Here is a 26,416-nt window from a genome sequence, read left to right on the forward strand (position 1 = left end):
TTAAAAATTGAACTTCAGTTGTTGATGTTTTAAAAGATATAAATTTTTTTTAAATATATACAAAACAAAAAGTATCAGAGAAAAATCTAACTTTTAATGTTTTAATATTTATTTTTTAGGAATATTATGTAAAGTTTCTTACAGCATCTAGAAAGTTGCTGTACGAAATAACTTAATTTTTAGTTTATTAATCTTATTGTTTGAAAACAAATCTAAGCACTAAGCTTCATAAAATAAATAGCAACTGGCATAACTTAGTAACATGACCGATTAAAAACAAAACAGCAAAAAAGACGTAAAAAAATTGTTCTTTAAAATACCTTGAGCATTTTTACTCATACTGCTATATACCAGAAATCTAGATGAATTTTTAACAAGTCATGAATTTTTACTAAAAAAGCATAACATCTGTAATAATGAGTATATTTTCATTGTCTTCAATGTACTCTATTATAAAAGTAAACATACTTATTTCTTCTTTAAAAATAAAAAAAAATCTAAAAAGTATATCTGAAAAAAGACGATAATGATTATTGAAATAAAATCCAAACAAAATTTAAAAAAAAAGTTTAGACTTTGCTGAAAAAAAAACTACAGCTTTTAAGTAAAACTTCTTAGACATGTACTGCTTTTTAGTGTAATATGCGAAAATATTTTACGGGTAGAAAGTATAGAAATAAGTTGTAAATTAATGAGTCGTAAACTTAGTTAGAACTAAAGCTAAGTTTAATAGTAATTCTATAGCGTATCACATAAACTAAGGATTAGTTTTATTATGAAAAAAAAATCAGAAAAACGTTTCACTGCTTTTTAAAAAACTAAAGTAAATCGAAAAGGCACACATACTTTTTGTGCTTTACAAGTTTCGTTAAAAAAAAAAACAGTAAAAGTTAATTTTACATCTTTATGTGTAGTAGAAAGAATTCTTAGTTTTTCTAGTAGTAATATATCAAAAAGATGCTTATAAGTAAACTTTTTCATAAAACACTAAACAGTTTTATATAATGAAAAAAAACTTAAATTTAATGTTTTTTTATCAAAATATCTACTAAAAATGCATTCCTTAAATTTTGAAAGGTTTCATATTTAGCTAACTAATAAAAAACAAATATACTTTAAGGTACTAATTTTTAAAAATAACAAGTCTTGTCACAAAAATTAGTTAACACAAATAAATGTTTGTACGTGTTTAAGTAAAATTCTTTAATATTGGAAAGTAAAGATATTCTAGCAACTATTAAGTAAAGTAACAATTATTTATAACAAAAAAATTAAAATCTGAATTTGTTTTGTGCTACTAAAAACAGCAGCATAAAAATTTTACCCAAACTGATAATACAATATTAGAACTATCGATGACTGAGACTTTTGGTACACTATATCAATAGATCAAATGCTTTTGAAGATTTGTTTTTTGTTTAATAAACTTATATAAAACTAATAAAAAAATGTGTTGACTTCAATCTAAAATTAAAATTCATATGTGTGGTTTTTAATCTTATTCATAATTTTGCTATATAAAACGTGTAATCGTGATTTAAAACCCATGTTTTAAATTTCAAACATTTTTAAACTTTGCATACACTTCAAAGCGAAATTATTTTACTACGGAATTTTATCGTGCAATTATGTTGTCATTATTACGTAGTTTTTTTAAATAAAAACATTTGCACGTAGTAAAAAGAATATATATATAAGTATTAAAAAAAAGAAGTTTCTGTGATTTTTTTGTACTGAAAAAATATTAAGAAACTTTGTTAGCACTTTAAATTTTATTAGAATTAAAAAAGTATCTAGCACTTAAAGTTTTTTTTAATACTATGCATTTTTAAAAGAAGTACTTCTAAATACTAGTTAAAAGTCATAATGTTTTTAGTGTTTGAAGATGCTTACGTTTGTTCAAAAGTCAAATTTTATTAAAGTTATGTGGGTGGTATACAGTGTTTATTTTTTGTAGTTTTTTTATTTTATTATTATAAGATTAATATAATAGCATTTAATATTATTAAATAATCGAAGCATACCTTGTAATAATATGTATATCATTTTTCAACTAGTTGTTCAGATTAGACTAGTTAAAGTAATTATAGCTTGGTTCACTGTATTTACTTCTGTATTTTTGTATTTTGTTATTTTAAGATTAATATCATAATAACTGAAGTTGTACAATAACCGAAGCATACACTGTAATAATATGTATACGAGGTTTTATAATATTCGTTTTTCAGATTGGATTAGTTGAAGTTATTAGAGCTTGGTTTACTGTTTTCACTTTTTTACTTACTGTATAAACTTATACGAACAACTAACTATATATAATCTGAAACAAAATAGGTATTATGAATTCCATGACCATAAATTCACTGTTTGTAAATTAGTTAAAAGTCTTTAGTTAAATTGATGGTAAGTTACGTGAAAACTGAACATTCATTGTTAATAAATTCATTTTAATAATCTATATTCACTGTTTGCACATTTATATAAAACAATCTTATCAATATGTTAGTTAGAATTTGTGCACGTAATTAATAGAAATGATTTTGTAAAATGAATTTAAAGATTCAAATAAGAATTTGTATTATAAACTTACAAAAATTTAACTGAAAAGGAACTATTTTAATTTTCTAAATTGTTAACAAATGCTTAATTATAAATTGAATTTGCTAAAAGAGAATAGAATATAAATGTTAAGTATCAAATAAGTCACACATAAATAAAGATAAAATCTACTTATTATTGAAATTAGTAAAAATTTTCTATAAGTATTATTATTTTATATAAGTTTAAATCTTTTTTTTTTAAATTTATGTATAGACTTATACTTGTTTTTATATTCATAAATAAAGTAAACAAACTATCAAAAGTGGTAAAGTCCTTAGTCTGCTTTTAACTAAATGTAATATCAAAAAACAGGCATTATAGTAAGTATATTTGCTACCTCTCGTACCTTTACACATTTTTTCTGTGGACACAATGTGCGTAAATAAGCGAGAGGTTACTGTAAGTTTAAAAATTCTGTTCAAAAACCAGCTTTGATGTTTTAATTTTTATCTTGAGAGTACGTTAAACTAGATTTTGTTTATACTTAAAACAAAAAAAAAAGTATAACACTTGTAATAGTTGCAGGTAAAATTTACAAGCTATAAGTTTTGAACTTTTCTTTCTCTAACTTTACAAAATATTATAAAGCGTTCATTTTGATTGCCAAAAATTAAATAATTTTTTCTAATGTTTCACATTTTAAGCGTAAAAGTTTTATCATTAATTTCGTGTTTACGTCAAGCAGTTTAAATATTGTTTTATTTCCATTAAAAACTCTTCAACTTTATGACAATTGTTGAAACGTTTAAGCTCAAAGGTTTGTGATAACTTATAATAAAAAAAATTATAACTAAACTATTCGTGAAAGAAACTGAGATAGCATTCTATCAATGTTGCAAGTAATTTGGTATTTAAAATACATATAAGAAATTCATATGAAGTATAAGCTTTGTATTGTAAAAAGTATGAGCGTTGTTTATTGCCCTATTAAACCAAGTATTACTTACTAAATAGTACTTGTTAAAATTTGAACTTTTCAGTTCACAATTTATTTCAAACTTGTGTTAGCTTTATGTTAAACCTAAACTTGTTAAATACTTCAACAAAGTAAAATACGATTGTTTGTGTAAGACTTATTTAACTTAAAATGTTATTAAGTAGGTCAGTTGAAATTTATTTAAATATGAAATTCTGTAAATACTTATTTGTACTATTTACAAAAAGACAGTTGCTACTTGTTCTTATTGCTAATTTCAAGTAGTTAGAAAATTGTTTAAAATCTTTTTAATGTTAAAACTGATTTTGTATCCGTTTTAGTTTATACTAGTGAAGTGTATTAGAACTAAAAAATCCAAAATTTTCGGTTGTAGTACATATAAATCATTAGCACAACAGTTACGTAAGCTAGCTATTACTGAAATATCTGACAGAAAAATTAAAATGTACAAGTTATTCGTATTATTACTCCTGGCCAAGTGGGCCGCATGTATTGTGGACGAAGTTGAACACAATGGGAATCCGATGCCCGTACACTGGTACACAGTAAACCTGGACGATGAACCGAGAATGAGGTAATTGTTTATTATAATATATATAAGATAAGTGTTAAGTACGATTCCTAATTTATGCACACCGTTGAATTGAACAATGCACCAAAAACGATGAGTTGTTTATTTGTTTTTATTACTACTTATTTATAATGGTAATTTAATGCCGATACATCGGTACACTGTTAACCTTGATCATGAAACTAGGACTAAATATTTATAATTGATTTATATACAAGGTATGATTATATGTACATTAGCACACCGTTATTTTGGACAATGAAGTAAGACTTATATACAAGATAAATGTAATAATATATTAAGTTTACATTAGGTATATGTTTATATATACATTGGTATACTGTTGATTTGGATGATAAACCTAGGATTAGGTTTTTAACTTGTTACAATACTTAAACATATTAGGTATGTGTACACTGTACACTGTTAATTTAGATGATGAGCTCGTAAAAGGTTTTTATAACATTATACTTAGTGTACAACTGTTTAGTATCCACCAGTCTTTTAGTATAAAAATTGATAATTAACAACTTAACAAGATAAGTTATTCCACGTATAAATATAGTTGAATTAATATTATACAATTATCATAGTTTTTTTTCTAATATGTCTTTGTAGGACAAAAAATGTTTTATTGCTTACAATGCAATAAACGACAAACGTTCAAATGTAAAAACAAATTTCTTTATTGGTTTCTAACATTTTGAAAAATGCTATGAGTTTTTAATCAGTACTTATTTTATAGATGGAAGCACATCGCCAAAAACTACGATGGGTCCGAAATAAGTGCTTGGTTAAAAGAATCAATAAGGTTGTTTTACTAGAAAGTTATTTTATAAATTATCTGTAGTACACTTGCTGAAAATAACGTATTTTGAGTTAAACTAAAAGTTTGACTCGTTTTGTTTTACAACCTAATTTAAACCATTGTTGAAACTAAAGTTCTTTACTAGAAGATAGCGTACTTATTATGTATTTATTCTTAAAAAAATTGTGAAAACAAAAACTAAAACTACTTTACTACCGCTGCTACACCAAACAGAGTTTCAACTTCTAAAAGTTTATCAAGATTCGATATTTTTATTGCTTACTAATATTTAGTTTAGTACTTCAATGTAATCAATCAAATATTTGTTCCTAAGAAAATTGTAAACACGAGCAACTAAAATAACATTACAGCTCACTACTCCCGCAAACGGTTTAAAATCACGTTTTAGTACCTACAAATCATTTACTTAACAGCTTGCTACTGCCGCAACCTAGAGCAATCGAATCTTTTATTATTTACTTATAACTTAATTAATTAAATTTACAGCTTGCTACTGCCGCAACCGGAAGCGATCGAACCACTACTCGACTACCTGGTGTCCGATTTGGAGTACTACTTCACGCATGAGCAAGCAGAAGAGATGAGGGGATTGAGTGATGCTTTGAAAGCTGATTTGAGTGATGTCGTGCTCATCAATATTATATACGACTTTGCCGCATTCAATACATCGGTATTTGAGTGAGTATTTGTTTTTTATATATTTCTTATTATTTATTGATTGAAGCTTTACATGCTGACTTGAGACATGTTGTTTAAACTCAATACTTATCAATACAGAAATGGTGTTTAAGTGCGTTTTGTTGTTTAAACTTTAAACAATCAAAAATATCAAGTACTTCCTTAATCTGTTATCAAAGCTTCGTGTGCAGCTTTTTAAAAGTCCTTCTCATTTCTTCTAACAAACAAATTTTATTATCTGCGTATACTTATTAAGCTCTTAAAGTTTTAAAACAGAACAAAACAAATTTCAGATTTTGCACGTGTATAATTACAAAATTTAATACTTTAACACTTTTCATAATCTCTGATTCAGCAAGAGTATTAAAATAAATTCTTACGTGCACCAATTAACGTTTTATCAGATTTTGCACGAGTATAATTTTTTTTTTCAGATTTTACACGAGTATAATTTAATTTCTATACTTAAATGGTTTTAAGATACGTAACTTAATGTTTTTTATTTTTTTTCAGATTTTGCACGAGTATTATAGCCCAGGGTGCGGACGGTCACATTTACCATGGACGCAACTTGGACTATTACGGACCGAGCATGTTGAGGAAGTTGACCGTCAATGTTGACTTTCAGAGAGATGGGAAAGTAAGTGATGTACTACTTTAAAGCAAAAATTAAATTTTGATAAACAAAAACCACTTACTTGTGTACTGACACTACTTGAGATTCAATGTAAGTTTAAAGCATACAACTTTCATGATTTTACTGAAAAAAGTCTATATTAAACAATTACTACGATAGTTTTATTATAAGAAAAAAAAAAGAATACTTTTTTCTATCACAAAGTGAAGTATAAGTTCAACTAGCTCATAAATTTGTTACTAGCAATAAGTATTTATTTTATTTTTAAACTTTTTATAATTTTTCAAGACCCTGTACAAAGCAACAACGTTCGTGGGTTACATCGGCATAGTAACCGGGGTGCGACCCAACGCTTACTCGTTGTCAGGCAACCAGAGGGACTCGAATTTCGTGAGAAGGGGGGTTTTTGACGCGTTGCTGACAGGAAGACTCGACTTCCTACACATGAGAACTGTGAGTACGAATAACTGTCATGTATAAACTTAAACAAAAACATATATAAGTAAACTAGAAATTGTCTGAGTTGTTAAAAAAGCCAAAACAAACAAAACGATTGTTTTCAGAATGAGTTTTTCTTGTTTAGGCTTAGTCAGTTTATGCAGATCTTTTGTGATTAAATATGTTTTATATTAAAGAAATTTTTAACGTTAACAAAAATAAATATTTTTTTAGTTATAAAAGCAGATATAAAAATAAATAAAGTTCTCATAACTGTAGAACAATAGAATCAACTTTCTGCATTTTTTTGTAAACAACTAACTTAAATCAGATAATGGAAACGGTGGAAAGTTACGATGAGGCGGTGGCAAACTTGAATACGACCAATTTGGTGTCTCCCGCCTATTTCATTATTGGCGGGAACCAGACTGGTCAGGGAGCCATAATTGTCAGGGATCCCGAGGAGACTCTCGACATCATCAGGCTGGGAAGCATCCGGAGACACCCGTTTGTTTTGAACAGTTTTTTAAAGATTTTCTTTTCTACTATTACATTCGATAATGATATTCTAAATTTTGAAAGAGTTTTAAACATTTTATTTTATGTTATAGCATATAAAATCTGCGTTACGATGAAACAGTGTAATTGTGCTTCTTAAAAAAAATTCAATCTCCTTTTCGGATAGATTACACTGTCAAATTTGTTTTTAATTCAATTGCTATTATCACAAGTTACCAAAAACAAATCGCTATTTAATAAAATAGTTTTAACATTACGTTAATAAACTACGAAAAAATTATAACTAATCAATAATAAAAACTTATCAAAGAATCTATTCAAAATGTTAATAAAACAAACTAAAACAGTCTTTTTCTTTATATTTTTTGATATTATATTGTACCTCTTTAAACCGAAGTTTTGTGCTAATAATTACATATTTAAAAAAAAAATACTGTAAATTAACAAACAGCTGGTTCTTACTGCAAACAAATTATGAGCCGTGGGAAGAACCTCCATTATACGACAACAGAAGAGGTCCTGGTATCGATTATATGATGAGAGTTGGTAAGATGAATATGAATCTTCCACATATGTATTCGGTTAGTGTGATTGTATTTTATTATTAATTATCTTTGTATGTTAATCTTTTTGATATATATATACATGTTTTGTATAAACAATATATGATCGGAATTTGTAAGAAGAACAAGAACCTACCGTATTGTATTTAGTTAGTATAAAACATGTTTAATACGTATTAATAGTAAGATTATGAATAGAAATTTTCTAATATTTTTTACAAATAGTTTTTATAATATTGTTAAAGTACTTTTTACTAGGCGATTAAAGCACTAACAATAGTGAATAACTATTATTTATGATATATATAAACATATTTTTTGTTTTCAAGGTTTTGTCAAAATTTCCAGTACTGAATGACGAAACAGTCTACTCAACTGTAATGTCTCCGACAAATCCCAACGTTTACTCTACTATGATAAGGTATAAGATCATTTTTGATATTAGCTTAAACTTGATGTAAAACTTCTAGTTGTCAACAACTAATTAAATTATTTCATTTTGGTTATTACATCTTAGTAAGAATCTATAACTTATACTTTTATATCTTTTAGTAAACTACAGGAAGTTTATAGTTTGTTAAACTATTACAAAAATTATTTTATACGTTATTTTAAATTTATTCTGTTTAAATGAGTGATAAGGTGCTTAATAGCCGCATATAATTTTTTAATAAAACTTCAGTTAAACACCTTTATACTAATCAACAACTCCATATTAAGACATTACGACTTAAAGCGAAGCACAACATATTATTGTTAACTAAAACACATTTTATTTAACAACCTTCTAACATACATTATGGTTAACTTTGTCTACATGTAAAAAAAACAATGTTTACCAATGAAGAAGCTTATGGTTTTATGTACATTAAAAACTAGATACGACGCCCCTTCCCCTTCTGAGTATATTGAAATGTACAAGACCTTCATGGAGGACTCGAAGCCGGGAATCCCCGAAGTTAAGAAGCCTCCAAAGTTGCAGGGATACATCGGATGAAGAAAATAAATATTTTGTTATATTTGTAATAATAGTTCTAACTCTAACAAACTGTTAACTATTTTTGTTAGCTTTGTTTTCCTTTGAATAATGTTAAATTTTTTGTTAGTCTTGATTTTTAATGTTTGGTAATATTTTTGATAAAACTTCCACTTTAATGGCGTTTATTTCAGTTTAAAAGTAATACAAGTTCAAAAACTGTTTAATTTAATGAAAACTTTTTTTTTTAAATTTATTTATGACCTTTTGCAAACATATTGTATTTATGGTGCTAATAAACAACTTCAACCTTTTATCGTTTATGACGAAATAATATTGTTTTAACATCATTGGTTTAGTATGAAAGTTTTAAATACTTAAAGTTTACTTAACAACTAGAAAAAATTATCTAAAAAATTAGCTTAATACTTTTTTAAACTTTAGCACTAATTTCAAACTTTCTAAGCAATTTCATAAAGTTTGAAGTATAAAAAAACAACAAAATTAATATCATGTAGGCAAGAAAAATACTTTACAAAAATATTTATTTTAAGGTTATAAGAAAAAAAATTGAGTAGGTTGTTTTTGAATAAAATAATCTGTTATACATACTTTATAAGCTGGTAAAACACTTAAATTTAGACTTAAAATTTGTTTTTTACTCGTAATTTTTTTTTTTGAAAATTTTTTAAGCTATAATATTTTCAACTTCCAAAGGAAATATTTTTATTTTGTTCAAATATTTTAACAAGTTACAAAGATTTTTGAAAATAAAATGTTAAAACATTTGAAATTATAATTACTCTCCTTAGCATTAACTTGAAATCTTTAATTGTTATCTAAAAAAAAGTTTTATAATACAGGTTTGATTTAGTTAACAAATATCTATGACCTAATAAACAATTTTTAGTATGATTTGTTTCAAACTTTTTTAAATTTAAACTTGTAATGAACTCTTAATTTTAGCCTCTCAGCAATAAATTGTGTTATTGTCATTACAAAGTTACGTAAAAAAAAAGTAACATTAAATTAATAATACCTTAAAATAAGTGTTTTTCGTCAAATTTTTAGCAAAGGACAAAAATTGATGGTCATAATACAGGTTTCGTATTAAAAAAATTATACTTTAAGACTAAACAATAAAACTAACATTGTATTTACTTAATAATTTATTTTTTTTAATATTTTAGGTCTGTTCAGATGTATACAAAATATATTTGTTCTGAAGTACCCAACTAGTTTATGTAAAACTCTATGACGTTTTTAAATTCTATAAAAGCTTTAGTACTATAAAATAAAAATATACACTTTATAAAATGAATAAGCTTTTAGAAATCAATTTTAAAAGTAAAAGCTGAAATATATAACAAGTTTTCTTTTTAAATGAACTTATCGTTATTAATCTATTAATTAAAAAAGGAAGAATGTAACAGGCAGTAAAGATATATTTTTTTAATTTTACTTACAAATTAATGGCACCTATAAAATTTTAAATTACTCTAAAATTAAATTAAAACCTTACAATACTCGTAAACCGATAAAGTACACTAAGTAAGAGATAAGTTGTAAATCTTTCCTAGTACAACAATAAGCTTTAAAAAATCATCAAATATTCATAACTATTCAGAACAGAAGTTTGAATTATCGAACTGTGCTGTTTATTTGAAAATATTGAATCTCTATGTTTGACAAAAAACATTGTAGAAAAATATCGTTCAGAATACAGGGAGAAAATGTTAAAATAATACACTTGCTTGAAAAAGAAAAATTAAAAAAATAATGGAAAATATCGAACTTAAGTGTTTATTTAAAAATATGATGAAAATAATGTTTTATTTTTCAATATACCGGAAATATATAACTAGTGGCAGCCTTATTTGAAAATAAATAATGAATATTTTCTGAATTATTTTAAAATTTTCTAGAAAATAGAGATAATTTAAGCGACAAAAAACTGTACCAATTAAATCAGTGCAAAAAATTATGTTCTACATTAATAAACTTATTTAAATGGTGCAAAAACACACAAAAATATGCGTTAAAATAAAAGAGAGTACGTACTTATATGAATGTGAATAAGAAAAAATACTGCAGTGATATTTGATTTGTTGTGAAAATTGTTTAAAAATAAATCTTAAATTAATATTTATAACAGCTCAAATGAAAAACGTTATACGTTTGTTTATTTCAACTTATATTAATCAAATTGTATCACTAATTGACAGTTTTATTGTACATGAAACTTTTGTAAGTTTATATATAAGTTTGGACGCAATTTAATTTTTGAAATTGGTCCAAATTAATTGTAAACCAAACCACAACATAATTCTACCTTTAAGATATGTTTTAGCACAACTTTATGTTGTGACATACAGTTTTTAGATACATATATTTATCAATATAACTAAAAAGGTTGTTCAAGTTGTAAAAAAAGTCTAAAGTTTCATAAGAAACTGTTTAAAAATCCTGAAAAAAATAATCATTCTTGTTTTAAAAATTCATTCATATGCAAAATATTTTAATTAAAAACTGACTTTTTACTGACTATAAAAACTATTGTATGAATGTTTAAAAAAAGTTTTTAAAATCTATTGGTACCGGTGACCAGTTTTTAGCTCAATTCTGAATCAAACAATCACAAATACCAGTTAAAAGTCTTATACTTTTAGACTAAAAATAAAAACATTATGGTTGCTTAAGTACATAAACATTACAACCCTTTTACGTGTGTTTAAATGTAAATAAAGTGTATCAAATTTAAATTTTACGAAAGCTTTACAATTATATTATGGAAAAATAAATTATAAAATGAATAAACTTTTAGACATAAATTTTAAAATTAAAACTAAAAAAAAATAAAGGTAACTTAAAATTTTAATTTAAATGAAGTATTGTCTTCATAAACGTTATTAAAATATTAGCTAATAAAAGAATAGACAGTAAAAATATCTATATTTAACAGCTTTTACCTTCCAACTAATGGTAGCTGTATAAAATTAAAACTACTTTAAAAATAAATCAAAACCTTATATTAATCCGATAAAAAGTACACTAAGTAAGAGATAAGTTGTAAATCTTGCCTAGTACAACAATAAGCCTTTAAAAATTCATCAAATATTCATAACTACTCATAACAGAAGTTTGAAATATCGAACTGTAGTGTTTATTTGTATAATATGGAATTTCTATGTTTGACTAAAATCATTGAAGAATTGGAATACAGTAATAAAATACAAAAGTAATATAGTGGCTTGAAAAACAAAAATAAGATTAAACAAAAAGTTAAAAATATCGAACTTGAGTGTTTATCGAATAAAATGAAGAAAAATAGTGTTTTATTTTTGAATATACTAAAACTAGTGGCAGCCTTATTTGAAAACAAATAATAAATATTTTCTAAAATATTTAAAATCTTCTAGAAAGTTATGTATGAAATAATTTAAATGTCACAAGTTGTATCGATTAAACCAGGGCAAAAAAAAAATTTACATTAATAAAATTATTAGAATGGTGCAAAAAAACACAATAAAATAAAACATTTGTTAAAATAAAACAGAGTACGTTTGTATATGAATGTGAACAAGAAAAAATACTGCAGTGATATCTGATTTGTTGTGAAAATTGTTTCAAAATAAAATTTTAAACTAATATTTAGAACAGCTCAAATAAAAACTTATATGTCTTTAAAACACATGTTTTTGTAACACATGAACGCTTTTTTGTTATTAACTTTTTTGGATCAAATTGTATTATTATTTGGCAGTTTTTATAGTATATGAAACTTTTGTTAATTTGTACAAAATATCTGGACGCAATTTACTTTTTAAAATTCTTAAAATTGATCCAAAACCATAATGCTATCTTCAAGTAAAACTTTAGCACAGTTCTATGTTGTGAAATAGAGTTTTTAATCACACATACTGAATGACAGCACCATAAAGGCTTTATAAACTGAAAAATGTCTAAAAACTATTACTATTAAAATATTTTTGAAAACCCCCATAAACAAGTCAAGATTTTAATTTTTAAAAGTCTATGCTTAAACTAAACAATACTTTCTTAAAAAAGTGTTCGCCATTAAACTATTGCATTTATGGTTTATAACAAACTTTTTTAATCTATTGGTACCGGTGGCCAATTTTTAGCTAAATTCTGAATAAACCACCACTTAGAAAAAGTGTTAAAAAGCCTTTTAAAAAGTCTTTCAAGCACAAAAAAAGGCCCTGTACTTTGAAACTGTACCAGTCAAAACAAACGAGTAGATAATAAAGTTGGACTCTAGCCAACTCTTAGTAAAGTTCAAAACTCTCAAATCAAAAAAAAAAATCCATCTCATTGTTCTCACAAAAATCCCCTAATCCAAAAATTTCAACATTCTCAAATAAAAATCCCCTAATCCGAAAATTTCACGCGTCCGTGGTGAAGGACATGTTGATGTTGGAAAAGTTCGTGTTCTCAACTCTCACTTCGGGTGCTTCCCCTTTCCCGGGGTCTAGCTCGACCTCGTCACGCACGAGCTCCATGGGGCACGGGTTGTCATGGAAGTACTGTTCCACCTGAGTGACTTCCGCATTTGTCTCGTTTTCCTGCTCTCTCGTTTTGCTTCTCTCGCTTCTCTTCTCTTCCTGCAGCTTGAAGTGAGAGTAGGTGGTTCGACCCGTGCGGACTGTGAAAAAATAAATATCTTAATAAATTATAATCTAAAAATTAAAATTGTATTAAAATATTGTCAGATTTTTAGCTGAACCTATACCACGATATACTTTTATGATTAACTTGATACCATGATATACTTTTATGATTAACTTGATACCATGATATACTTCTTCTATATATTTTAAAAATGTTATGAAAATTAGTTATTAGTAGTTGAAAATTATTATTGAAAAAAACATTACCGAAATATTTTATTTATTGATAAGTATGACTAATTGAAGCTAAGATAAATTATTTAGCTCTAAAACCAAACACATATATTTCTAGACATGATTTTGATTAAGTAACCATGATATACTTCTTTATATAACTTGATTAAAACTTTATAAAAATTGATATTAGTAGTTGAAAATTGTTATTAAAAAATCTTTTGCTGAAATATTTAAGTTTATTGATAAGTATGATTAATTGAAGCTTAGAAAAATTATCTAGCTCTAAAACTAAAAACATACATTTCTAGGAACCATTTTGATTAGTAGTGGATATGATCTTGATAAAAAACATTTAGAAAAATTATGTTTACATTTAATTGATAATAAAAACTTGCACAAAAAGATTGTGATTAAAATTTATTTGTTTGTTTGAGTTAAACATCATGTACCGTTTCGTAATTTAAAATGTTTTTTTTTTTGCGTTAATTACTATTTTAAATTAATTGATTTTTGTTGATTGGATTTTACATCAATATAATACTGAAAGTCGTTTTCTACAGTTTATTGCTTTTACTTCAAAAGCAATTGTTTTACTTTAAATTTCTGCAGCAAGTTACATTAAAAGCTTAGTCTTAAGAATAGTATAAAGTTGATAGTCAATATAGTTACCAACATACGTTTAATAACTAATTATTTTTGTGCGGTATAGATCAGTGGCCCTAAAAGTTTTCGAAAATTGTGCACACTTGATAAATATTGTGCGCACCTGATAACTAAAATACAGTTTGATTAAAAAAAAAAGTTTACTTAAACTTGATAAAAACTTTTTAACCTTACAAAAATTTAAGCCAAACAAAATTAAGTTTTTTAAACTTAAATTTTAAGTTCTTGACGGAAAGTTATCCAAACTCAATAAACAAAAAAGTTCTATATTGTAACCGAACTAAAAAAAATAAACTTATCAGACTTTTTATTTGTGATTATATATTATATATATTGATCAGAGTTGCAAAAGAAATATATATCAATAACAAAGTATCTACTTATCAAAGAAGCTTTTATAATTTAAAGTAAACTTGGAAAGGAAACGTTTTTAACTTTATTTTCATGAAAGTAATTTTTTGACACAGAATAAAAATATTTTAGAATTTGTCAAATTACACAATAGAGTTACTTAACAGTAGAGTTTTTAATAAATATTTGTCCGATAGCATTTGCAGTAAACACTTTTTCAGCTTATGTAATAAAACGCGTTTACTTAAAACTAGATAAGGTATCATAAATTAGTTTTGAACTTACTAAAGACTTTTTGAGTTTTGTAACAAAACGAGTTTTAAAATAATTTAAATTCAATTTTTTAAAATTAGATAGAGGAAAAGTATAATAGGTCAACTTCTTATTTTACTAAATAAATCTGTTCTTAGTTTTGTAACAGAACAAATTTGAATACAAGATAAAAAGCAAAATAAATCACTTTTGCTTATACCGAAAACAAATTGTTCAAGTTTATGTAACATTAGCTAAACTTTGCCCTATAAGTGAAAAAATACAAGAAAACTGTCTATTCTTTTTAAATATAAAAGTAAAATCTAAAAATACTGTAAAGGAACAAAATGTTACAATATTCTAGCCATTATGAAACACGTAACAAATTTTATATTTTTCTTATCTATAAGTATTGGAAAAAGTTAGTATATATAATACCAAGAGTACTAAAGACATTTTTTAAGAAAAGTTTTTAAGGTTACAATTTAATAAAGAAAATAGATCTTAAGAAACATTGGGAGTCCATAACTGCTATAATATTTATTTAAACACTATTGAAACTTTTCTAATTAACTTAAATTTCTAGTTAACTTCAGCTATTAATTTTATTTATAGGTATTATATATATTTTTAGTTACTTATAATGATGTTCAAAAGCAAACTTAGTTAAATTTTTATTCTAAATTTCAAAAATTTCAAAAACTATAAAAATTATTTTTTCCGAACTACTTCAGAACTGGTTTTAGAAATGTATATAATAGATTTCTTAGAAAATTATTATTTAATTTTTGCAAGTTTCGATATCTAGTTTGCAATAGCGTAAACAAACTAGACTCTTAATTAGCTTAGAATTTAAACTGTGTATTTGATTAAAATATATTGTTAATGAAAAACATATTTGTTGAAAAATTTCGTTTTTTTTTGATTATAAAATAAATTAAGCCAATCAACTGAAGAAATATTCAATTATTATTTAAATATAATAAACTAACTAACGTAGTATTTTTAAAACAATAAATTAACTGAGGTACAAAAACACAATAAAAACGTTTTCTAAATAATTTAGGTATAATATTTATTATTCATAAGGTTACAAACTCAGGTAATTATTTAATATTTTTATTAACAAACTAACTTAGGTACATGTGAAAGCCCCCAAGCTGGGCCACCAGTCCAAGTACGACCAAAAGTGCCATGTTTTTGAACGCAATGATGGTCTGGACCACAATAAAGCCCCCAGTTGTTTGTCGCCACCACACATCTGTTGTCATGGTGATAATTATTGGTTGTTGTGTTATTTTAATATAATAGTTGATATTACAACTAATAGGGTTGCCACTCTTTAAAATAAAAACTGAGGCGGTCTGATACTACAAGAAAAAATTTTAAATTAGTGAGCTGATAATTAAAAATTTATGGTTAACTAAACTTTAAAATCTAAACAAAATCAAAACAATAACAACGAGAATAAAAAAGTATTAAAAATTAACAAACTTAGCTTGGGATTAAGTAAAAATACATACTGGCCTGAGTTTTTCCAAAACATTCAAAAAAGCACGAGTTTTTCAAAAAGAAATCTAACCAGGACAAATGTTGGTTTCTCAAAACAATGTTTTAGCTTTCAATAAATAATTAGCGGTTATAAAGGTATTTTATAATGAGATGATGTAGTAAATATTTTCTCATTATGAATTCCTTCCGCATTGTTAAACTTCAACTTATCAAAACTGTAGTTCGGTAAACCAAATAGATTACCATGCATTAAAAGCTGTGAATAAATAAATATGAATTATTATCAAATCTATTTCGTTTAAAACTACAAGTATAACTTTCAAAGAATTTACACAGTCCTTTTATTAAGTAAACAAAAATACAATTTTTTATCATTTATCTATTCACGTGCATTATTTTCAAAAGTTAAACTCTTTAAAGTTATCTCTCTTAATTTTAAATCGTTTTAAATAACATTGAAAAACATCATGAAAGTAAAAGTTAAATACATGTTAATATATATTGCATAAACACTTATAAGCTAAAAAACATTAATTTTTGATTTTTCTTAAATTAATTCACAGTTATTTTTGATAAATAACTGTGAATAACCAGAAAAGAGTTTTTATTTAAAATAACCTGTACTCAAGCATAGCAACATGAAAATAAAATAAAAACCTTTAAAACGTACATGTGTTATGTATACTTTCAACATTTATAGTTTGTTCATCCAAGTTAAAATAAAATGAATAGTTTTAAACAAATCCTCTATATACCAGAATTATTGTTTTGAAAGTTTTTAATAATATCAGATTTAACGTAAAGGAATGTTAGAAATCAATTTTTATTTGAACAAATGTAATAAATAAAAAGTATCTTCTTAAAAGTTAAGTTGTGATCCGTTATGTTTTGGTTTAGTACAAAAAGTACAAGACAATACTTTTTGAAACTTTTACATACAAATTTTAATTGTTATACAACCCTCTGAAATTGTGTAGTTTCAGCAATTTTATGGTTTCTTAAAACAACAACATTTAAATTATAAAAACTAAAATTTGTAGTTTTATGTAATCTTGTAAAATAAAACAAAAAAGTTGTAAGTAAATTATATGCTTGTTTATGGTAGTTTCTAGTTACGTAAAAACTAAATTTTGAAAAATTGATTATAAAAAACTTATTGTAAACTACAATTTAATTTAAAAAGTAAAGTTATATGGAGTAGAGATAATAATAAAGAACAGCTTTTCAACACTTTAAAATATAAATTTACAGTAATTATTGGTTTTTGGTTTACCATGCTACATCTGTGATGAATGGAAATTGAACAATGAGTAAAGAATTTTCTATGAGAAACGGAAAAATTTACTATAATATCTCATTTTATAATCATTAAAGTGTCATTATAAAATATTCTTCAAAGTAACCAAATATGTGTAAAATACTTTAAAAAGTTACGAGAAACTAACTTGTGTTTGGAACTTGTAATTTTAAATTTTGATAACATAAGTTATTCTAGTGTTTAAACGACAAATAATTCTATTCATAACATTTATTTAAATTTTACAAAAACTTAAAATATGTAAACAATTTTGATTAATCAAACAACTAATTATTTTCAAGAAAAATATTTTAAATATTTAAAATACAACAAATTTTAAATGAACTTTTATAAATGAGAAACAAAACTTTGTTTAAGAAGTTATTCTCAAAATAATATACAAATATTCAAACTAAAACAAATGTTAATTAAAATTAAATATAAATGAGAAACAAACCTTTGTTTAGGAAGTGAGTCTCAAGGAATTTTATTTTAGTTTTAAATAAAACGTAACAGTTAAGAAAAAAACCTTTTTTAAGTAGATTCTCAATAGTAAAAAACACTTTAACAACATCAATATTCAATTATCTAAATACAAACCTATGTTTAATTAAATATCTTCGAGATAAATATTAAAAGTATTTTAATTACAACAATATTCAATAAAATTAAATAATAATAAAAAACAAACCATTGTTTAACTAGTTATTTTCAAGAAAAATATTAAATATATCTAAATTAGAACAAATACTAATTAAAAATAATTGAGAAACAAACCTTTGTTTAGGAAGTTATTTTCAAGAAAGCCGCTTATGAAAACAAATGAGCCAACAGTGAGTTGCATCAGGCCTCCAATAAAAACAATTACCAATAAAGATAAAAATAACCTGGAAATATATTAAAATAATAATAATACGAAGATAAAAATACTTAAAAACATTTAAGAAAAAATAATACGAGAAACAAGTCGAATAAAATTACCAATAAAGATAAAAACAACCTAGAAGTATATCAAAATGTTGAAGGATAAAGATAACTTTTGTAAAAAGTTGTTCAAACTTTGTAAGGAGTAAATAAATATTTTTTAAAACTTATAACATTACCAATAAGGATAAAAATAACCTGGAAGTATATTAAAATATATAAGGATAGAGATAACTTTTGTAAAAAACTGGTTTAAATTTTCTTAGAACAAAAAAAAAAACTTTTGAAATTATATTACTATCACTATGGATAAAAATAACCTGGAAATGATTTAAAATATTACTAATAAGGTTAAAAATAACCTGGAAACAATATTAAATATAACAAATAAGGATAAAAATAACATGAAAAAAACATTTTCAAAATAATAGGGACAAAAACAATCCGAAAAAGTGTATAAATAAGTATCAAGATATTTTAGCATACTAAAATTGATTAAAATTTTCTGAAAACAATATTAAAGTTACCAATAGAGATAAAAAAACCTGAAAATAAATATTACAATACTATGAATAAGTATCCTAATAATTAACCAGAAGCAATTAGTAATAAGTAAAAATAATAATTTTCACTGATTAAAAAATAACAATAAAGATAAAAATACTTAAAAATGTTATATTCCTAGAGTATAAAAATAATCTGAAATAATAGAATAATTACCAATGTTATTAGAAGTAGTCTAAAAATAATGTACTATAGTTGTTAATAAAGATATAAACAAATTGAAAAAATTTATGTAATATTAGTTAGGATTAAAATAAGGTGAGATATAAAATACTTGTAAATGGCAACAAAAAATCAAAATAAATGAAAAAGTTTGTTTACTGGCATTTTTACTTGTTATAAAACGTATTTTAACAGCAAATTGCTTTTTCCTAATCAAAAAAATATTAATCAAAAAACTTCTTGTTTTTAAGGTTTTTATTGAAATGCAAAAATGTTGTTTTTATTGTTTGACAAAGTAATGAACAAACTATGCGTGAGTTAGTATGAAAAATATTTGTGTACTTGAAAATTAAATGAAAAGGCTTTGTTTTGAAAACATTGCTTTGTTTGAAAACCACAGAACTAATAATATGTTCTATGTTTTTAAAGTTAATAAGATACCTAGTACGCATTTGAATAAAACAACTTTTTTAATATGAATTTAAATAAAGTAAGATAACGTTATTTTTAACTAAACTTTTTAGAATCTGACTTTTAAATGTCACATGTAAAAAACCACATTGGTATATACAGTAGACTACCGCTTAAGTACGCACTTTTTTTGGTACGCATCTCGCCTTAAGTACGCACTTACCTAGAAAGACAAAAAATTCTAAGTTTTCTTTGACTTAGTTTTTTTCTATACAATTGTTTCATAAAGTCATTTTCTGACGCTTTCCATCCATTTTTCTAAATTTCTCTAAATTATTCTAAAATTTCTAATTTTTTTTTCAAAAACTTTCTGAATATCTGCTAAAGAAAGGCTAATTTTAATGTGACATATTACAAAACTAGTTAACCACAAAAACTAGTTACAATTTTTATAAAGTCAAAATAAACATATAAAAAGAAGCAAAAACATCAAAAAAACAAAGTTAAAAAAAATAATGAGTATCTTATCATCGTGCACTTGTACTATAAATGTTTCTACTGATATAATTTTTCTTACAAAAACAGTCCTGAAACGTTTTCATTTCAATAAAAAAAAAACACTTTTTAGCTAATGGAAAATTATAATAAATGTAATAACTAAACTAAACTTAGCTTGACTAGCATTATGTAGAAACGTTTTATAGAAAAAATAAATCATTTTAAAATCTATTAAAAAATTTTGCAGATTAGAATTATGTATGAAATGTTATTTAAAATAAAAATATTTGTTTATTTGGCTTAATTATTTAGTGGCTAGTTGTAAGAAAGAAAACAAACTTCTAAATTTCATATTATACTATGTCGTCAAAAAGTACGCACTACCCGTGCTAAGTACGCACTTTTTGGTCGGGTTCAATTTGTGTACTTAAGCGGTAGTCTACTGTAATTAATAGTTCAACCTTATAAAAAAATAAAAGTATAAAACTTACCAAAACACATCTAAATTCACAATAAATAGATTTATCAGAATTTTAATCAATATTTTTGCATTAAAAATTACATTCATTGTTAACCATAAAAATGAACTATCGAAAACTGTAATGCAAAAAAGAAAAATAGTTATGAAAGTTTTTCGTCGAAATCCAGATCAATATTTTAGATCAATATATTTTTATGAATACATTATGACTAAATTTAAATTCACAGGGACAAAAAACATTTCAAAGTGAATAAAATACTTATACGGAATTGAATAAAAGTTTTCAATTTTTCTGAATGAATTGAAATGAAGTAAGATAACTTTTTTTTTTATTATATTTAATCTGATTTTTAAATGTCACACGTAAAAAACAACATTGGTATTTGATTAGTAGTTCAACCATATAAAAAAAACTAAAACTTTTCAAAAACCTTTAAACTTACCATAAATACATCCATCAGAATTTAATCAAAAAATTCGTAAGAAAAGGTCACATTCATTACTAAGCGTATAATGAATTATCGAAAACTGTAATGCAAAAATCAAGGAATAATTATAAAAAATTTTGTCAAAAAGCCAGATCAATATTTTAAATCGATATATTTCTATGAATACATTATGACAAATTTTAAATTCACAGCGACAAAAAATCGATCTAGTAATGAAGTAAATTATCTTCTAGGTAAATTTAAATAAAAAACTTTTACGCTTTTTGGTAAACAGCTAAATATCTTGAAACTTCTTTAAAATTTGTAAACTAATTTTTCGATATATTTAGTTTAAAAAAAAATTGATCTTTTTTGTAAGATATAAATAGTTTTTAATGAATATTCTAACAATTTTTTTTTAATTAATTTATAAAACTAGTTTCAATGTTCGTTATGTTTTTAGCCTTATTTTTAATACATAAAAGTTATATTTTTACAAAAAAATACTCATTATTTTACTTAAACTCTGTTTAAAATAAATGACTGCTTTAAAAATTAGTTATAACATATTTAGGAAGAACTTACTTAACCATTTTTTATCAAATAAAAGTTTCAATGATAAAATATTAGTCATAAACTCATTTCAACTTTGTTTAAAGTAAATGACTGCTCAACAAACAATTTATACAACAACAATATCACTTATTATTAGTAGCATGTTAAGCGTTTGAAAACAGTAATTAACAAGCTGCTATATTTACTTAGAAAACCTAAACGCAAAAATATCAAAATAAATGCTAGTACAGAAAATAAAAGAATGTATTTCAATATTACTTAACTTAGATTTTAAATATTTAAGTTTAAATTTTCTATTATAAAGACTGTAGAATTAAAATTTACAAGTAGCAAATTAAAAAAAAATGTTGTTTAGTATATGTTTGTTGTATATAACTAATTTTCGAATATTCTAAAAAATAGCACAGTTCTGTAAACCCACATTTAAAACAGGAAAACGTAACCATGTACATATTAATCAAAATTATTTCAATTTATTATAACAATTTCGTAACAATATTATATATAATAATATTAAATAATAATAAAAAACTATAAAAACATTTTATTTTTAATATTATAATCTACTCAAAAACGTAACAATGTATGTGTTATAAATTCAAACCTGTAATTTTTCTTTCCAATGCAGTTGTTGAGCCAAATACAATGATGATCGAAATTGCTCACACATTTATTACAAGGTCTACAGTGCTTACTGTGTTCACGACTGGAAACATTTATTTAATTTTTAAGACGTTACTAATATTTACTTTGTTCAGAGATGTTATGTGGTAATTTTAATGAGTAAATTCTTAAAAATAAATATTTCCACACTTGCTTAAGCAAAATACTAATTCATAGCAATATTATTATAATAAAATGTTGTATTCATGACATTATAATCTAATTTAACTATTGAGTTCAAAACAAATCAATATGACACAGTAATCTATCCACAAGGGAGATTTTTGCATTTAACTTTTAAATCCATTAGATATCAATACCCCACTGTATACCATGGTTCAATTGTATTTGTTTATCGACTATAATTTAATAGTTTTTAAATTAAAGGTTGCTTAGCATCAATACGATTCTTAATTAATATATATATAAATATAAAGGTTTATTTCAAGATGTAAAACTCAAAGGACTCAAGTTTCGTGCTTATGCACTCATCAGCTTCAAATCTGCAGCAATTTTGAGGCTGATGAGTGCATAAGCACGAAACTTGAGTCCTTTGAGTTTTACATCTTGAAATAAACCTTTTTATCAATAAAGCCCTTAAGGTGGGCTCAGTGTGAAAGACTTGATTTATCAAGTTAAATATTCTAATTTTATATATATATATATATATGTGTGTGTACATTTAATTTTGGAAAAAATCTTATTTCAAACCAATTTTTAATTATTTGTCATTTTTACCATTATTATGTTACTACAGATCTACAATTTGAAAATCTGCTCTGTGGTGAAACTTAGTAATTGTTTTTCTTAAAAGTGATAAATTATTAATTTTTCTTACCTATATAAAATAACAATCAATGTTTTACCACAAAAGTTTTAATATATTTTCACTGCAATTCTTCAGAAACTTACTGCAGAAATTCGAAATAGAACAGTAGCTTTTTAAGTAAAAACCATAAACTTATAAAACTACTTAAGTAATTAGATTGCTGTAAAAGTCCAATCAACAAAATCATTTAATGTAAAATAGTAATTAACGCAAAAAACAAATATTTTAAATTACAAAGCGAAACTAAATATTTAATACAAACAAAGACACTTTTAAGTAAATAAAACAACCAATCATTTCATTGATTTGGTCAGGCTAGAAGCAATCTCAATATTTTTAAATAAACCAGAACTGTGTAAGCAGAAAGAGTTTGACTATAAGGTTTCCGTATTGGTTTAAATGTGTCTTTGGTTAATTTGTTTGAAAGTTTTTTTCGTTATTTTATTTACTTAAAAGTGTCTTTGTTTGTATTAAACATTTTGTTTCGTTTTGTAATTTAAAATGTTTGCTTTTTGCGTTAATTACTATTTTACATTAATAGATTTTGTTATTTGGACTTTTACAGCAATCTAATTACTTAAGTAGTTTTATAAGTTTATGGTTTTTACTTAAATAGCTGTTCTATTTCGAATTTCTGCAGTAAGTTTCTGAAGAGTTGCAGTGAAAATATATTAAAACTTTTGTGGTAAAATATTGATTGTAATTTTATATAGGTAAAATAGTATAGTAGACTTATGTTTTTAATGTAAATAAATTATTAATTATAATTTAATTACACATTTTAATCAGAATTAATCAACTAAAAATTTAAACTTAATTTTTTTTATAATAATTACAGTTGTAAAAACTTTAATAAAAAATGTGACCCTTCTAACTAAAAAATTTGATAAACTTTTATCAGTAAAAATAACAAAACTATTTTGAAGCAAATTCTAAAAACCACAAATTATAACTTGTACCCTACTTCAAGGTTTCAAAACTCATTTTTACAATGGCTAATTTATCAGAAGTATAAAAACTAATCCAGTCCCCAATATTATCGCCCCTTTCTTAACAAGTTACACTTTTAATTTTGTGCTGCTCACTAATTATTGTACCCAGATAGCAAAAACCACGCTCATAAGGGTCTAATATCCCATTTAGTAAAAGCTTGCATTGGTCTCACAAATAGAGGGTACAGCATAATTATGTTTATATTATCTTTAAGCATTAAAAAATTCACCAAAAAAATTTAAACCACTAACACATTAGTCTGAAAAAAGAGGTATATTAAAATCATTAAAAATTATCTTTGTCATAACTAAAAGTCTTTAGTCTAACAACGTCCAAATTATTCAATTATGAAAAAAATTAAGTTAAGTCTCACATTTCAAAAACACTAATTTCTACAATAAAACTACAATATAAACTAACACTTTAGTTTCACAAATATGACAGTAACCACTCTCAAATGTGTACTTATTAATATTTCATTATTTTAATAATTAATTGATTTTTCAAAAAAAATATTTTTATACAAACTAACACTTTGGTCTCACAAATGTGACAGTAACCGCTCTCAATGACATGCTTGTGCTTCTCTCTGTCAAACTCCATGTATTTGCGTTTCTCCTTCCTGGCTTGCAGTGAAAATTCGTCTGATGGGTCTATGGCTGTCAGGACTAATATGTTGGAAATGAGTAGAAAGTGCACTGTTCCTATTACCTGGTTAAACGTTTAATTATTTGTGTTAGTGTTGCATAAAATATCATTTAAAAGTATATTTCAAATCTGAAAAAAGTGAATAATTCCCACTACATGATTGAACAATAAACATAATTAAATTGGTTTTATGACTAGAATATTCAAAATCAATAAAAAAAGTGCATAATTCTTAACTTCCTAATTGTAATAATTATTAATTTTTAAATTGGTGTTATAGTTTAATAATTTTTAAATTGCTGTTATCACCAGAGTATATGAAATCAGTAAAAAATACATTGTTCTTATTACCTTATTGTGTACAAAAACCTTACCTAAATTGATGCTTAAAATAAAATTATAAAATTTATACTATTAAGAGTAGGTGGTCCACTAATAGAAAGAGCATATCTCCCACAATATAGTCATGAGAAAAAAAAATCATCCTATAAACATAAGGAAAAAACAAAAATCAATATTTCTTTGAAAAGTGTATTAAATTAATATACACAAAACTTACCACATAGCAAGGTATCAATCCAGATGGATCCAGTGAAATTATTTCAACACCAAAACTGATCAGGCCAAAAAACACCACAAATACCCAAACTAGTACCTAAAGAGATTTATTTTGTATAAGATAAAAGTTGTTATGAATACACTCATTTAATTAGTTTAGACTTTAATAAAAGTTTAATAGTTCATCAATTTAGTTTTCTAAGACTTTTCAGTTGTTTAAGGGGATTTTTAATTAGTATGTCACAAAGACCTATACAAATACCTAAAATATAATATTTTAAGGTAAACATGTAGAGTTTACAAAGTTTAACTAATAAAAAGGATTTTGTTCAGTGGTAAATTTTTAATCAAAATACCAATAAACATTTGGTGGTATAAACAAATGACTGAGTAAAACAAGAAGTAACTTAATTAAAAACATGTATGTTAATGAATTTTCTATGATTAGAAACTTATAATATTTCAACTTTAATCATAAACTACTTTATTGTTATATAATTGTTGTTCTAAATAATCTACAACCACTTTTAAAGTTTTTTAATTTTTAACAGGTTTTGGTTTGCTTCATCTTGTTAATAAAAAACTGGTTTTAGAATTGTGGTTTTAGAAGAAGGTTGATTACTTTAATATATCTAAAATTAAAAATTTTAGACTAGTTTTTTTTAGCTCACGCTAATATAATGCATTCAAATGTAAGAAATATTTTTTATATATGTTTACACTTTATGACTAAGATTATTATAGTTTGTTAACATTTGAGCTAATACAGTGATAAAAAAAATAAATTAACTTAATTTAGAAAGTTTATATATATAACAAAAAAAAGTATCTCACTTGATTTTTGTTCAATGGTCTTGTAAAGCCATTGTTTCTTACAAAGTGGGCAGGCTTCACTTTATTCCTAGTGTTTCCCCATACCATTGTGTATATTTAAATAAAATTAAAAATTCTTGATGCTTCTTAGTTTGAAAAATTTACTATGTTTTTAG

The 26,416-nt window shown here is 24.3% G+C and overlaps 2 protein-coding genes across 2 annotated transcripts; one reads left to right on the forward strand and one right to left on the reverse strand.

Annotated features, from left to right (window-relative positions):
* The first annotated feature begins 3,981 nt into the window (after positions 1-3,981).
* Positions 3,982-8,770, forward strand: LOC145841095 (N-acylethanolamine-hydrolyzing acid amidase-like). Its single transcript, XM_082948468.1, has 9 exons — positions 3,982-4,112; positions 4,855-4,920; positions 5,425-5,616; positions 6,130-6,256; positions 6,542-6,706; positions 7,023-7,198; positions 7,662-7,791; positions 8,103-8,194; positions 8,653-8,770. The coding sequence occupies exons 1-9, from the start codon at positions 3,982-3,984 to the stop codon at positions 8,768-8,770; spliced, it is 1,197 nt and encodes a 398-aa protein (XP_082804594.1).
* Positions 8,771-12,493: 3,723 nt separating this feature from the next.
* LOC145840858 (palmitoyltransferase ZDHHC1-like) lies at positions 12,494-26,380 on the reverse strand. Its single transcript, XM_082948198.1, has 7 exons — positions 26,262-26,380; positions 25,429-25,524; positions 24,754-24,932; positions 22,341-22,442; positions 18,470-18,579; positions 16,019-16,144; positions 12,494-13,415 (listed from the first exon to the last, which is right to left on the reverse strand). Exons 1-7 carry the CDS (start codon positions 26,346-26,348, stop codon positions 13,156-13,158), a joined length of 960 nt encoding a protein of 319 aa, XP_082804324.1. The 5' UTR covers positions 26,349-26,380; the 3' UTR covers positions 12,494-13,155.
* Between the last annotated feature and the right edge of the window lie 36 nt (positions 26,381-26,416).

The sequence above is a fragment of the Thalia democratica genome, chromosome 7 (assembly GCF_965202585.1).
Source record: "Thalia democratica chromosome 7, ktThaDemo2.hap1.1, whole genome shotgun sequence".
Classification (NCBI taxonomy): Eukaryota; Metazoa; Chordata; class Thaliacea; order Salpida; family Salpidae; genus Thalia; species Thalia democratica.

Excerpts from the sequence above, each read along its gene's own strand:
- LOC145841095 (XM_082948468.1), top strand. The coding sequence starts at position 3,982 with ATGTACAAGTTATTCGTATTATTACTCCTGGCCAAGTGGGCCGCATGT. Across the intron at positions 4,113-4,854 it reads GACGATGAACCGAGAATGAG|ATGGAAGCACATCGCCAAAA; the intron begins GTAATTGTTTAT and ends CTTATTTTATAG. Across the intron at positions 7,792-8,102 it reads ATCTTCCACATATGTATTCG|GTTTTGTCAAAATTTCCAGT; the intron begins GTTAGTGTGATT and ends TTTGTTTTCAAG.
- LOC145840858 (XM_082948198.1), bottom strand. The coding sequence starts at position 26,348 with ATGGTATGGGGAAACACTAGGAATAAAGTGAAGCCTGCCCACTTTGTA. Across the intron at positions 24,933-25,428 it reads GATTGATACCTTGCTATGTG|GTAATAGGAACAGTGCACTT; the intron begins GTAAGTTTTGTG and ends ACGTTTAACCAG. Across the intron at positions 13,416-16,018 it reads GGGCTTTCACATGTACCTAA|TCCGCACGGGTCGAACCACC; the intron begins GTTAGTTTGTTA and ends ATTTTTTCACAG.